General features: G+C 47.6%; 1 protein-coding gene across 20 annotated transcripts in view; it reads right to left on the reverse strand.

Moving 5' to 3' along the window:
• Nucleotides 1-14,555, reverse strand: part of KALRN (kalirin RhoGEF kinase) — a 640,493-nt gene that overhangs the window by 50,951 nt on the left and 574,987 nt on the right. For 19 of the 20 annotated variants that reach the window (XM_036447859.2, XM_036447857.2, XM_036447855.2 and 16 more), the window contains 8 exons: nucleotides 10,119-10,249; nucleotides 8,405-8,471; nucleotides 6,933-7,036; nucleotides 6,372-6,441; nucleotides 5,219-5,305; nucleotides 4,262-4,354; nucleotides 3,224-3,274; nucleotides 2,308-2,385 (listed from right to left, as the gene is read on the reverse strand). In XM_036447859.2, coding sequence (XP_036303752.1) covers nucleotides 2,308-2,385; nucleotides 3,224-3,274; nucleotides 4,262-4,354; nucleotides 5,219-5,305; nucleotides 6,372-6,441; nucleotides 6,933-7,036; nucleotides 8,405-8,471; nucleotides 10,119-10,249 — 681 coding nt within the window. Of the gene's footprint in view, nucleotides 1-2,307; nucleotides 2,386-3,223; nucleotides 3,275-4,261; nucleotides 4,355-5,218; nucleotides 5,306-6,371; nucleotides 6,442-6,930; nucleotides 7,037-8,404; nucleotides 8,472-10,118; nucleotides 10,250-14,555 lie in introns of those variants that run through there. The other variant, XR_004989615.2, reaches the window with a different exon arrangement.

The following is a 14,555-nucleotide window of genomic DNA, read 5'->3' on the forward strand; positions in this document are numbered from 1 at the left end:
TTAGATCATGGTTCCTTATTGTCAAGGTCAGCAGCCAAACAGGCTTATCTCTACCATGGTCCAAAGTTAATATTAAGCTGGTGACTAGTAAGCTAGGAAAGATTTAAAAGCTTTATTAATATTACATAAAAGCCTGACCCATAAGTTATAGCCCTGCCAATGCTCAAGGGAAAGCTAGAAGACTTAAAAGGCAGGGAATCTAAGTGAAGGGGCTACCTCCTCCCTGGTCCAAAGCCATGGACTTCAGAAGGAATGGAAATATGTTCATGATCCTTTCCAATTAACTGAAGGAATGCAATGCAGATTTTCTGGGGCTTGAGGAAAAAAGCAGATAGTGGAACTTGATTTAAGAGAAAATAATTGCCCTACCCAGTGTGGCTCAGTTGGTTGAGCATCAACCTGTGGCACCAAAAGGTGGCTGGTTCAATTCCCAGTCAGGGCACACTTCCTGTGAAGTGTGACGTGAATCATGCAGCGAATCAGATGCTGATCCTCTTGTCTGTGGCCTCTTCAGAGACCAAGAGAAAGTCAAGTCAGACTCTTGCTCAGAAAACATGGGGCCGTCAAGGTTTAAGAGCAAAAGGCGTTATTTGCCTTGTTCAGAATAGCCTCAGCCCTGGCATAACTCCAAGGAAAAAGGTATAAAACTTCATCTAGGATGATTAAAGAAGCACTGTGTAAGAAGTCAGGTATGCTGCTGCTGTGTAACCCTGCTTACTCTCCTCCTGGGTCTACCTGGGAGAACTGGGAACCTATCAAAAAGAACAGCAAAGAAGACCTTCCACATACTTCCTGGACACAATAAAGCAATGGAGATCAGAGAGGGACACCAGGATGGGCTATAAGAGCAAGGAGGACACAAGAATTTGTCTCAAGAACACGATGGATCCAACTCAAGAATCCAAAGCTGAATATAGTGTTCCAAAAATTACTATGGGCCAGTCTGCCTTGTATCTAATCTAGTCTACCTCTTTTAATTTAGCCAGAAGGAAAAAGGTTCTTAATTATGTCAACTTTCAGAAATCTTCCCCTTTCTCCAAAAAAGGAATAATAAAATCTTAGATTGCAGGATTACTGGGATACTGGGCTGAAAGATTCACCTCTTTCTCTACATGGCTCAACAACTACGTGCCAGTCAATAACTGTGTCTGTTTCAATATCACCATATTGATACTCAACAGATTATGTTTAGTTAATGTATGATGTTTAGATATAAGCTAACAACAGCCACTTACTAAATTAAATTAGAAAAATCGACCTGTTCTTTAAAGGTTCACTGTTACAGTTGAACTGTATCCCCCACAATTCACATGTTCAAGCCATAACCCCAATACTTCAGAATGGGACCTTATTGGGAGGTAGGGTCCTTAAAAAGTTAATGTGAGGCTGTTTTAGTGATTCCTATTCAAGAGTGATGGGTGCCCTTATAAAAAGAGGAAATTAGGACACAGAGGGTGGACGATGTGAAGCTACAAGGAGAATACCATGTGGACATGAAGGCAGCCATCTACAGGCTGAGGACAGAAGCCTGGACAGATCCCTTTCCCACAGTCCTCAGGAGGAACCACCTTCCTTGACCTTGAGTTTGGACTTCTAGCTTCTAGAAATGAATTGATAGAAATGAGTGGAACAGGATTCTCAAGTTCTAGAAAAATACTCCATGTGTAAATTAATACTCGCCACTCCTCATCCTGCTCAACAGCTGTTTGCAAGGATAGTCTGTTGTTGAAGTCACCAGTCTATGGTACTTGGTCATGGCAGTCCACTTAGGCTAGTCCACTGAGTGTAACCAAAATCCTAGCTGTCTGTCCTAAAATTTGATTCTCCTCTTTAAAGAACGGAAGTGTGCACTCTGATGTTTTAGAGCTTTGACTGTTTGTTTAATCAAGCCACTAGGTAGACTTGTCAATTAGAGACACCCTTAAAAAAAGTGCTCCAGTCTCCCCTGGTTCTATTCACATCGCAGAGGCCTCCTCCCCTCACACAGCTCACATGCCTCAAGCAGGAGAAGAGGGAAGAGACCAGCGCCAGGTCCACAGGGATAAACAACCTGGGGTCTTTCAACCCGCTTGGAATTCTGACTCCAGCGTGGGTGCTTGCTCTGTGACTTCCTATGACTGTGCTATCACTGTGTATCCCACACAGATGAAGCATCGAGGCCTGTGCACCAGAGAGGCCCGAAGGGCCTAAAGGAGGAGATGGGGCGAAGGAGGCAGAGGAGGCGGGCACAGGACTTCAGAGGAAGCCTCCTCCACCCGGGCTCCTGAGGCCCAGTGAGGGAGCTGAGGTACATTCTTGGGGGCTTACCTCAAAGCCCTGCAGGCGTCCCAGATTCATTATGTCATTGCAGCGTTTTGGAACAAGGCACATTAACTCCACTGCTTTCTGTTGGGAAGAACAACAGCAGCTCAGGAGGGGGAACGGGAAGCTCGGAATGATTTCATGCTGGAAGGCAGGGACCTCCTGGTGGTTCCTTGATTCAAGGAAACAACACCGGTCCCAGAGGACTGGGAGACTGTCTGCTCTTGGGGGTGAGGGGTGGGAGGGAGAAGTTGCTGGTCACCAGTGGAGTGGCAACACGTGAACCAGTGACCACATAAGGGGAGAACGCTGCCCAGCCCATCCTTTCCCTACCTTCCCGCTTTTGGTTATCAGTTCCCTCCCCTTCTTATATGTTCTTCCTTCTCTCTGTTGTTTTCTAGCTGCCCAAGCAACCGCTTAGCCTGGCTTGTGAAGCACTGGAGGTTTTAACCTAAAATAACCTTCCAGAATGGTCTGGCTTAAAACAATCCCCTTGGTGACACTGTCTCAAAGGACCGCCTAAGGAGTGATCTTTGGGGGCGGGGAGGGAGTGAAAATGAAATGCTTTGTATGTTAGACTCAAACAGTACCCGGGCTCATGGATAAAACTGCACACGGAAACATGCAGTCTCTGAAGGATGTCAGAGGGCCCACAGACCATCAATTCCTGCCACGTGTCCCCGGGGGCCACAGCAGAACACCAGGGGGGCTAAGCTTTGACCTGGCCCAGGACAGGATTAGCTCCATGTGTTAATGAATACTCACTGCTCCTCATCCTGCTCAACAGCTGTCTGCAAGGGGCTCTTCCTGTCCTAGAGGAGCCAGCCTGGACGCTGGGTCTCCAGAGCCAATCTTTCCCCTTTCGAGACAGACACCCAACAGTCATCCCTACAACAGTCAGCATCACAAGCAGGAAACTCACCTCGATCTCCGAACACTCCAAACCCGCCTTCTGGCTGTATCTCAGGAAGTCCTAGTAGGCCGGGGAGGCGGGAAAGGGGATGGAAGGGTGAAATCAGTTAGGAAAATAGAGCTATAAAAACCCGGCATCGCAGACACTGTGGCAACACCCAGAGACATTCCTTCCCTGCAGAGATGGCGATGCTGTGTAATAGCGGGAAATGGGGCTATGAGTCATACTGTACATATGTCACACAGAAGCCCCAGTATACGCAAAGATTCAACATTCTGAGAAAAGGGGGGGAGCAAGGGAAGTTAAGTCGCTCTACAATATACCCTCTTCTCTGTAAGACGAATTAAATTAAACCATTACAGAAAGTAAAACATGATCAAATTTAGGTATTACTACTCATTTAAGGTTTCTAGGGCCTTTCCTTTCCTTTCACCTGTACAGTAGGTCCTCGGGTTACATCAGGGATCCCTTCCTATGGCACCACATAACGAGATTTTCCCAGTAAAGTCGGAACCCACCTACATAAGCACCTATGTCACTCATATGGCGCACATACACAGCAATAATGAAGTGAAATAGTAAAAAAAATTTAAAAGAAAGATAACAATTCCTGACCTTTACTTGTGGTAAATAAATAATAAAAAACATAAAACATATACGTACATACATCTACATGATGGAACTTTTTTTTTTAATAAATAAATGGGAGATGGCGACATAATCACAAAATGGCGTACATTGAGTCTGACATAACCTGAGGACTATTCCACTTTTGATTTTATGCTCTTGTTATTTTTAATTTCTTGAAGGTACCAAGACATTGGGGGGAAAAATGAATTAACCAACCTTAAAGGTAGGAACAACAGGCATACAATCTATTTCAGAGCAAAGTGGAGACAAGTAATAGCCAACCAAGATAGAAGCTCACACGTGCCCCCATAAGTCTATGGAATAGCATGGTGTAGACAGAAACATAGCTAACCTGTTTGCTAGCTCAGAGCCATGAAGACCCTCCCCTGGCCTGACCCAGGGTCCCGGCCCTCTTACCTTGAGAAGCAGCTGGTACTTTGTTATTCTCTGAATGGGCTTGATAAGGAAGTCGCTAAGCGTCAGCCTTTGATTTATCTCTTGTTTCACCTCCTGGAACACAAGGGAAGTGGTATTAGAAAAAAAAGGAACCAAAGACTTGGGGTATTCTAGGTCAGGGTTCAAGGCCAGTTAGATAGGAGGTCATGCTAGCCACTAAAGTTTTAGAATCTTCAAACCAGGCAAGAGGCAGAACTGCTTACACTACTGCTAATTTGTTATTAATAACAGAACACATATCATTACCCTCTGCCCCTCAATCACTGTCATAGCCAGTGTCCTGGCCCGGGCCCTGGGGACAAGTGGGAATGGTATTCTGTTCTCCCTACCGCTCCAGGGCCCAGGGGAACCAAGAGCTTCTCCCAGGACACAAGCCTGGGACCCTCTGCTCAGATCTGCAAACGATCTTTCCAAGTGATGGCTTTCTCTCCATCAGCAACACACACACACACACACACACACACACACACACACACACTTCCAGGCTGGGGCAGAGCAAACATTTTCGGGTGCTTGACAGAAACTCTGGGGATGGAAGCGGAGACTACGAGGTGACTGCGAGCACCTCAGCAAGGTGGAGGGCCCTCAGCAGAAAGTCTCCAGACTGGTGTGGAGGAGTGTGGGCATAGTCTGCCCTGGGGCTCGGAGGAGGCCTGAGCTCCGAAAGCAGCCTCAGCACCGCAATCACTCTGAGCACAGAGGCCTCTGAAAGCAGTCCATACCCTCGGCCCCTCTGCTCCTCCCATGCAAAGGGACTCTTGGAATCAAGCTAGGAAGCTCAAGGCTGTGTTCCTGTCTTCTAGGAAGCTTAAGGCAGCTGTCCCTGTCTTGGATGATGGCTGCTGTTTCTGAATGCGGCTGTCTTGGTCTGAATTTCTCCCCCCAACCCCTCCCACCAGTAAAGCCGGCGCAGCTTACTTCGAAATAGGCGTCGTACTCGGCCACGATGTACTCGGAGCGTGGCTTGTTCTGGCAGTACCACACGTAGATGTGCAGCTTCCGCTCCTGCAAGGACAGAGGGCAGGCGGTCAGACACCTCCCGTCTCCCGCGGAACCTGAGTCTAAGTGCTGTGCTGGGCTACACGCCGGGGGGACAAACACATGGTCCACACTCTGGGGGTGCACCAAGGCAATGACATATCAAGGGCAGAGGAGGGAATGGAGTGGCAAGAACCCATTGTCCAAACTGCCAAGACAGTTAAACAACAACTCAGAAAAGGGTGAGAAGGAATAGCAGCAGAGAGAGGAATTTAAAAATGCATGGAAGTTGCCTACCCAGTGTGGCTCAGTGGTTGAGCATCGATCCATGAACCAGGAGATTATGGTTTGATTTCTAGTCAGGGCACATGCTCGGGTTATGGGCTTGATCCCCAGTGGGAAGATGTGCAGGAGGCAGCCAATCAATAACTCTCTTTCATCACTGAGGTTTCTATCTCTCTCTCCCTCTCCTTTCCTCTCTCTGAAATAAATAAAAACATATTTGCGGGGAACCAATTCCAGCATGTAATAATTACAAGAGTTCCTTCCATCAAAAGGTTGATGGAACTTGGGGGGCTCAACCAAGGTGAGTCACATATGCACTTTACCAGTTGGAATGGCTAAAGGGCACTTCCCCCAAACCTGAATATTATTGTCTGCTGCCAGACTGCTCAGGGCATTTTATTGCCTCCTGTTGGCCAAATACCTGAAACAGCTGTAGGCTATTCCCCAAACTGATAAAGCTTCTGTAGTCTACCCTTTGAAACCTTACCCTTTGAAGTGTATATCTCCACCTTGCCTTAGGACAAATTGTGTTAAATAAATAGCATGGGGAGGAGGGGAGGTCCTTAGACAAGTAGTCTTCAGTTCCTTTAGATGAAGATCCTATGACCCCCAATGCCTTTCAAAATTATCTTTCTGTCTTTGGACTCTTTCTTGAATCTACGCATCAGCCCCTTTCTACAGAATGCTGAACCCTTTGTAAGGCTGAGATAAGAACCCCGACACATATTTAAAAAATAAAAAATAAATAAAAATGCATAGAAGTGAAGCTGGTGTAAGGGGAGGGGAAGAAGGCCCAGGAAACACTCACGTGTTTGATGAAGAGCTGGGCCAATCTGTCTTGCTCCTGGATACATTTTTCTAGTTCAGCCAGGAAAAAGCTAAAAGGTGGGAGGGGATAAAAGAAGGAAGCCACAAATATAAAGAACATTATAAACTGTTGAACAAAAATAGATACAAAGGCAAAGAAGCGTCGAACAGACTATGAAACTATAGCAGGAAGGCAGGGGAGGGATGGGGGGCTAAGAGATCAATCAGAGGACTCATATGCATGCATATAAACATGACCAATGGCTGCAAGACCCTGGGGGGTGGGGTGAGGGCAAGTGCGGGATGGGGGTGGGGGAGTAGAGGAGGCTGAGGGGAGGTCAATGGGGGGGAAAAAGGAGACATATGTACTACTATTTGTAATACCTTAAAAATATAAATAAATAAAGGAAGCCACATTCTTTAGCACTGTGTAACTTCTCAAGACTGAGGTAAATGACGGAAGACTCTCCCCAAACCCTGGCCCTAAGGTCAGATGCAGGGTGAGGATGGGGAAGGACCTGGATTCTAGGACGCCCGGATCCCAGGACAATGTAGTACTCACTCCTTATGCCAATCATAAATCTGGTGAATGTTTCCAAACACGATTTTGTCCTTCCCGCGCATGTCCTCCGGGACACCCTTTTCTTCTATCCTCTTCATGAAGCCCTGTGGGCAGAGGCAAGGAGGAGCTGAGCAGTTTTTACGAGAAAGCTTTCTGGGTGAGCACCACACTGCAGCCCTTTCTGCAGGAGCTTGAGGGAAAGTGCCCCTGTCTGTGGTTTCTCACTATTCAACCAGGACTTCACCCTTGTGCAGAGTGAGACACAACACTTCTATGAATTTCTAAGAAAGCAGAACAAAGGAGAAACCACCTGCCCCTCTTCCTTCTCCCAATCTGAGGTCTATTGTCTTTCAAGGCTCAGAATTAGACACATCTGGCCTAGAAATAAGTCTCCCTGTGTAAATACTTGAGAGTCTAGAGAATGCCATCATGTATAATCTCACTTTAGCTTTTAAGTCAGCTTTGCCTTGCGGTTGCACAGGCAGCACATACCCCGTCTGACAGATGAGAAGCTGAGACACTGGGGAGTCAGTGCTCTGTCTTATAGTCGCACCAGGGATGTCTGGCTGCCCTGCAGCTCCGCCTCCAGATTCCCGATCCCCTAACTCCTAGGCTGTCTGCAAGCGCATGATGCTGCCCGCCTGCCTGCCCCATCTTTCCTTGGAGAAGAGAGTAACTTTCTATAAGTTAGAACTCAGGTCCGCTGCATGCCAGGCTAGTTCGTTTACCCAAGGTTCAGGATAAGCAAATACAAACCCTATGTCAGCAGGTCTCACAGGATGGGGACTTACAGGTCCAATGTGGGGCACCGGCAGGTGACGTAGGCGCCAGACATTCAGTGTTTAGAATTCACGTGATTTGTTTAAGATGTTTAGCCACAGGGCTCTAAGCCATCTAAATTATCCATTTACTTTCTTTGACTTTCTCATCCCAGTGTCTAAATCTCCCTAAGGTAAACCCCTATGGAGAAAGGGCTGTTTTATTTACTGCCAAGCCGACTCTGAACTGCGGACCTGCCAATCTTGTCTGATTGGTATTTTTTTTCTTTGTCCGTCTTCTTGGTAGTCATAACATTTTCCTTAAAAATCTAAGAAAACAGATAAGCCCCAAGGCATCACTAGGAGTGACCTGCTTAGTGTAGGTCCTGGTGGCTCATGGCACTGAGAAATACATGTCTACGTGGATGAACACCAGTGAAAAGCTCTGAGACAAAAACTTAGTCACCTAAAACAAGGCGAGAGGCTCAGCTCTAACCAAGAGGCTGCAACACTTGGGGCCCTACCTCCCTCTAGTTCTCTTGTAATATTCAAGGGGGGAGGAAGGGAAGAAAGCCTTATCTGCATATTCAAATTCATCTATTACCATTTCTAGTTTCATTTCTGCAAATATCTGGAGAGAAAACACCTCGTCCCAACAAGGGCCCATTATGCCCCCAGTTGGGTGAGCAGACCCACCCCGAGCCATCCACTCACCTCCACCACAACCCCCAGGTCCTTGACATAGTCCTTCTCCGTCTGTACCAGCTCATTCAGGACAAACCTGAGTGGGAGATGAAGAACAATGAGGTTCCTCTTAATCGTGAAGCAAGGACCCTTCACACTTGAGCTCACAGGGAAGTGACTCTGGTGCCTTTGTGGTGAGACCACCCCAAAGCCCACACTTGGCACCCTCGGGAAGGGCCTTACGGGTGCTCTCTCTACGAGAGGCTGGACTGCTGGGGGCACGGAGGCCGAGAAGGCTTTCCCAGGCAGCACACACAGTCAGACAAAGAACGCCACGCACAACCCAGCATTCCTATTCCCGTTCTTTGTGCTTCTGCCTCCCTCACGTGTGACTGAACAATGGTAGGGACCCAGGGCAGAAAGAATGACCACCACTTTGGCAAACTTGAGTTATGAAAGAGTTGAGGCCAAAGGGATCAGCGTGAGACTTTTCAGCTCTGTTCTTCGCTTCACGAGAGGAGAAAGACATTTGTCTGCTGGCCACCTTTTGAGGCCTTGGAGATACTGACAGTATCTCAGAAGCCACAGTTCTTCAGTTACGTGTCCATGGTGACTGGCCTGCAAAATCCCCAGTCAAGGCCCACAAGGCTGACTGCAGACTCTCCGGAATCACAACTTTGAATGCTTAACCTCCCGACCCACTGGCAGAGGTAGGATTTAACGACTTCAAAGGCTTTTGCTTTCCTGGTTTCTTTCTTGTTCATGATTCCTTCTTGGAGCACTTGCCAGTTGCATCGCTGGGGTTTTCTCATGCTCAGAACAAGGTAGGGATTGTAAGCCCTACTGTAAACAGACGAGAACGCTCAGGCAGTATCGCCCAAGAGGACAACGTGAGTAGCAGAGCGCTTTCGTGGTAGCTACCGCCTGGGAAACTGCTCGGACTGGCTCTCAGGAGTCCCCAGGGCATTAATCCCAAATGCTCCTCCCTGAGTCCAAGCTGGACTCAGACTTGGATGGCTGTGCCCTGGCGCAGGCCAGGTGCTGTGTGGTGTGCTGATGTCTGGAGCATGTTATCTACACGTGAAAGAGGTTTGCCTGGAGCTACACAACTGCATTTTTGGCCCAAGTAAGCAGAAGGGATAAAGCTCTGAGATGTCAAAGAAGGGCCCTAGCACAAGGGTTGTAACCGTTCTGAACCCAGGAAGCAATTCATCTGAAATTCTTCATCTATATGGCACAGAGAAGCCACCAAGTTTCCGGGTCTGGGGCCTCGGGCGACGGGAGGAAGCAGGGAACACATGCTTCTTTATCAGCACACCCGGCGCACCCCCCCCCCCCCCCAACTCCCTCTCTTTGAGACATACAATCATGTGTTGTAGGCCATAGGAAGGAACCGGAAAGGCTAAATAAAAGTACTTAAATATATCTTTAGCTCAGCCCAAGTTATTGTTTGGGAGAAAGTGGTCAAAGGAAGCCCACAGGCAAGTTAGAGTGGGAACTGGGGGCTGGAAGGGTCCCATGGAGATGAGTCCAGCTCTGTGTCCAGGTGATATTTTTATCCTCAACTATCTGCTGAGACACTGAGGGCTGCCTCGGGAAGGGGGCTGGGCTGGGTGCTGCTAGTGCCCCTCGCATCTCTTCCCCGGAAGGGTTCTCTGATCCCTCCATACTCCCCAAACTACTGCGACCATTGCCCATCGCCCACTGCACACTGTGCACCAGATGGAATAGGGGAGCCACTTACATCCTGCCTCTCAGGGCCTTGGCTTTCTGTTCTTCTTCCAGGTTTCTCGTAGGTGTGGGTGGGCTCATCCCCTCATTCAGGCAGCCCGTTGGGTCCTTCAAGCTGCCCCGGTAGGAGCCTCCTTCTAGGCTCTGGGAAGAGAAGATGGAACAGCCTTAGAGAAGCTCACACTGAAAGTCAGCCGGAAGGCCCGTGTTCCCGCCCCGAGCGAGGTTGTTCTTCCTGGACCCAGCGAGGCCCCAGGAGACCAGAGACGCCCACCGTCCTGCAGCAGGGAGCCCCGCGCGGCCCCTTCTCAGGCAGTCGGGGGGAGGGGCTGTTTGCCTGTGTCCCAGACATAGGACATAATGAAGTTGTCAGAGTGATCTGTCTCCGGGTAAGGGCTCCAGAGGTTAAGCTAGTCATCACAATTCTACACCCAGCAAGCAGTTAGAAAAGAAAATTGGTTGTAGGAACATCAAATGCAAATGAACCGGGAGGACAGTGATAGGAAAACCAGTTGTTTACAATCATGTTTGTTTATTTAGTGACATTTGTTTTTGATGCGGTCAAGAGATTTAGCCTTTTCTAAAAACATGTTTGTTTTTTAGGTTGACAAGGGCTTTTCTTTCATTTATTAATCCCTTTCATTTCTTTTAATTAAGTTGTTACAGGAATGAGAGGCCTTTCGAGGGATTACTATGGCACCCTAGAGAGAGTGAAGGGTAAAGGATTCCAATCCCAGATCTGCAAGGGCCTGGGCAACTTTAAGGGAGACAGCCAACATTATTCTATGCTTCAGGTTTCCTCAATTTGCAGATCAGAACTCTCCTTTATACACATTTCTGAGGAATAAAAGTGCCTGGAAAGAAAGACCGCACAGGGACACCTAGCATTTCATTTTGCAAATTGGCAGAAGTAGTGTGGAGGAATAATACGACGGGAGAAGTCTATGGGCAATGGTCAAACAAGGATGGGAGGTAAGTCCCAATTCTCCACAGCACCCCTATGGCGTGAAGGCAAGGCTCACGTTCTCAGTCCGAAAGCATCAGCCTGAATGGTAAAGCCGCAGAGATCAGAAAGTGTCCCTGAAGGTCGCAGGAACAGAAGGCGTCGGCATGGGCTTAACCTGCACTTGGACCATCTGTCAGGGACTCTCTCAGCTGCTGTGTCTCAGCACAGGCCAGAAAGAGGCAGAGACAGTCCAGGAAAACAAAACAAAGATGGAAGCATGAGGACAGGTGGAGAATGTGAAGACCTAAAGCTGAAACACTTCAAGTTGAGAAGAGATGTCAACCTTCTCCTCAAACACCCCCACCCCCACCCCCGCCTCCCCAGTAGATCCCCAAATCCACAGAACGTGCTGAAGGCTAAACAGGATTTTGTTACCAGCATAGAAACTAGAATTAAGAGGACAGGGTTTCTAAGCTGGAGAAAGAGAACTCCTTTTAACTTGACAGGAAGGTATTTTATGGAACAAGTAATCAGCCATGGGCACCGTTATCCAGAGAAGCAGCCCAGGCTAAAAATATAGAAAGGTCAAGAAGAGTTTAGCTAAATTTATAGGTTCAGGATCTGTACCCAGTTATTAAGGAAATGAGTGTCTGCTGCTGAGGCTTGACAAGCCCCGGACAGGCAGGCTTTTCAAATGACATGTGACAAGTCCCCTGGTGCCATCACTAGAGTCCAGCTCCCAGGCAGATGGACTCAGCTGCTGATTGATCTGATTACATGTCTTTCTCTTCCCTTCCCCATTCCCGTTGTCCTGTTACAGCCTTTGTTCTACAACCTGCTGGCCGGCAGGATGCTGGCTGTAAAGCCTGGGAAACAGGCTTATATCTCTGCCTACAAAGCTGTCCTGTGGAGCATCCAGCCTAATGGGGTTCACTCTAACGCTTTTGCAGAATGAAGGCCATCTGAGGAGTCCACAGTGTCATACAGAGAAATAGGTTCCATCGCCTCCTGCCTGACCTGCCACAGGAGCCCGAAGCCCAGGTTATCTCTGGGATGGAGCTGAGAAGGCAGAAGCTGTGGGAGAGGAAGAAGAGGGAAGTAAAGGGTTTGGCTACGCTGTATGCTGGGTAATCTGCCTCAAATAATGGCGCTGGCTATAAATACCTACACCGGCTCAACTGTGATTTCCTCTGAGGTCTTAGCTCCCCAGAGTTGGGATACTGGGTCCCACTCCAGGGCCACTAGGGGTGACTTCCAGTTGTCCGTGCTGCTCCTGGGGGCACGCAGGCAGCGGTGGTTGGCTGAGCAGCGGTGGGCTGTGCACCACCCGGGGAGGACTTCTATCCCGCCAGGCTGAGGTCACTGCGGTCCCAGTGGACAAAGGAAAAGGTGTACAAAGGAGGGAGGAACAAAAGTTGCACAATGGGCGCTCCTATAGTTGGTCCAAGGTCAGGGAATAGAAGCGCAAATAGAATTTTTAAAAGTAGATTAAGCGTGGAGGAAGGCTACCCCATGTTAAAAATGAACACACTTCCTGTCTGCTGGATCTTGGATCACATACCCGCAAAACGCCCTTCCTTTGGACTCCTATCACCACCCTTTACACACCCTGCATGGCATTCAGGGCACAGTGTTGTAACTGAGCATTTATTTGTACTTCAGCAAATATGTACCTACACGCTGACTATCGGCAAAGTCCTGGAGAAACACAGATGACCAAGATATGGTTCCCTGCCCTCCATAGTCTAAGCAGTGGTTCTCAACCTTTCTAAGGCCAAGACCCTTTAATAAAGTTCCTCATGTTGTGGTGACCCCCAACCATAAAATTATTTTTGTTGCTACTTCATAACTGTAATTTTGCTGCTATTATGAATCGCCATGTAAATATCTGTGTTTTCTGATGGTCTTAGGGACCACAGATTGAGAACGGCTGCTGTAGAGCCTAAGACCATCGGAAAATACAGATATTTACATGATGATTCATTAACAGTAGCAAAATTACAATTATGAAGTAGCAACAAAAATAATTTTATGGTCGAGGGTCACCACAACATGAGGAACTGTATTAAAGGGTCGTGGCATTAGAAAAGTTGAGAACCACTGGTCTAAGGCACATGGTTGGTCTTCCAGAAGAGGCACCCATGAAGGATGAAAAGAGGAGCAGACAGCTTCGTGGTGGGGCGGAGGAGAAAGGGAAAGGCTTCATGGAAGAGGCAACTTGGACTGAGTATTGAGAAAGATCTACCAATGGGAGGGCATTCCAGACAGCACTGTGAGAATAGGATCATAGCGTTCAATCCCATGGGCAACCTGGGAAGCTGCGGGCTGCAGGGTGTGAAGTTGAGGGGTAGGGATGGGGGTGAGTGGGCACTAGGGAAAGAAGAGGTGAGGGATGAAATAGATAACCCATCATAGGGAGCCTTGTATGGAGCATCAGAAAGTAGTGACTTTACCTTCTAACACCAATGCTAGGAGGATTTTAAGCAAGGAAGTAACATCATTGAGTTTAAGTTTTAGAAAGATCGGTCTTAATATTCCTTTTCATGAGTTGGGGAAATGTCGCTGATAAGATACTAAAGAAAAACATGCTTTAGATTTTGAACACTCTGTGATTGCGCTGTCTAAAATAGTCTAGAAGTTTCAACACTATGTCTAGATCAAGCACGTCAAACTCGAGGCCGGCGGGCCACATGCCTTGTTTATTTAAAAGAGGCATGTAGCCTGCTGGCCGAGAGTTTGACATGCTCGGTAGATGATGCTATTATGAATGATGCTATAATTTGTTCGTACTCTTGTCTTTTTTTCCATTTCTTTTTTTGTTGAATGAGCACACATTACTTTTATTCTTAAAAAAGAACTATTAATACATTTTTTTTTAAAAAGAAAAAGACTAGATAGATTCCTCTGTCAGCCATGTAAAGAGAGAGCCTGAAATCTAGAGGATATGGTTGCAACAGCCCAGGCAGGAGAGGATGCTGAACATTAACCCTAGACTGTGAGTCCCCTTAAGGAAGGTTCTGTGTTTGATCTCAGAGCCGGCACATAGTAGGACCCCAGAATTTACTGAATATGCTATGAAACTCTTAGGAGAGGTCAAAGCTCATCTGATAAAACCACAGGTAAGGTGTGGGTCCAGCACCACCTATCACACCAACCTCTTAGCTGCCCCGCCTTTTTGTAAAAATGTGTATACTCTCCTCTGGCCAAAGGTATCAGATTTCAGTCATTCCCAGGCAAGTAGGGTTGGGGGTAGGAGAAAAAAAGGAAGTCTGGCTTTCTCAGGCAAATGTCATTTCAGGTTTGTGACTGGGTTAAACATTTTCTGGTAGAAATCTAAACTTTTCTATCTCAACAAGCTCAATAATCCTTTCCAGAGAGGGCTATCAGAGGAAGCCAGCTCCTGAAGACACACACCTTCACAGTGGATATCACAGGGCCATTATCTCCTCCAGTCTGGACTCTGAACTTCTGCTGTTCAACCTTGCAGCCGACTCAGCAGGCCAG

Source organism: Pipistrellus kuhlii, unplaced genomic scaffold, assembly GCF_014108245.1.
Source record: "Pipistrellus kuhlii isolate mPipKuh1 unplaced genomic scaffold, mPipKuh1.p scaffold_m20_p_2, whole genome shotgun sequence".
NCBI classification, from domain to species: domain Eukaryota; kingdom Metazoa; phylum Chordata; class Mammalia; order Chiroptera; family Vespertilionidae; genus Pipistrellus; species Pipistrellus kuhlii.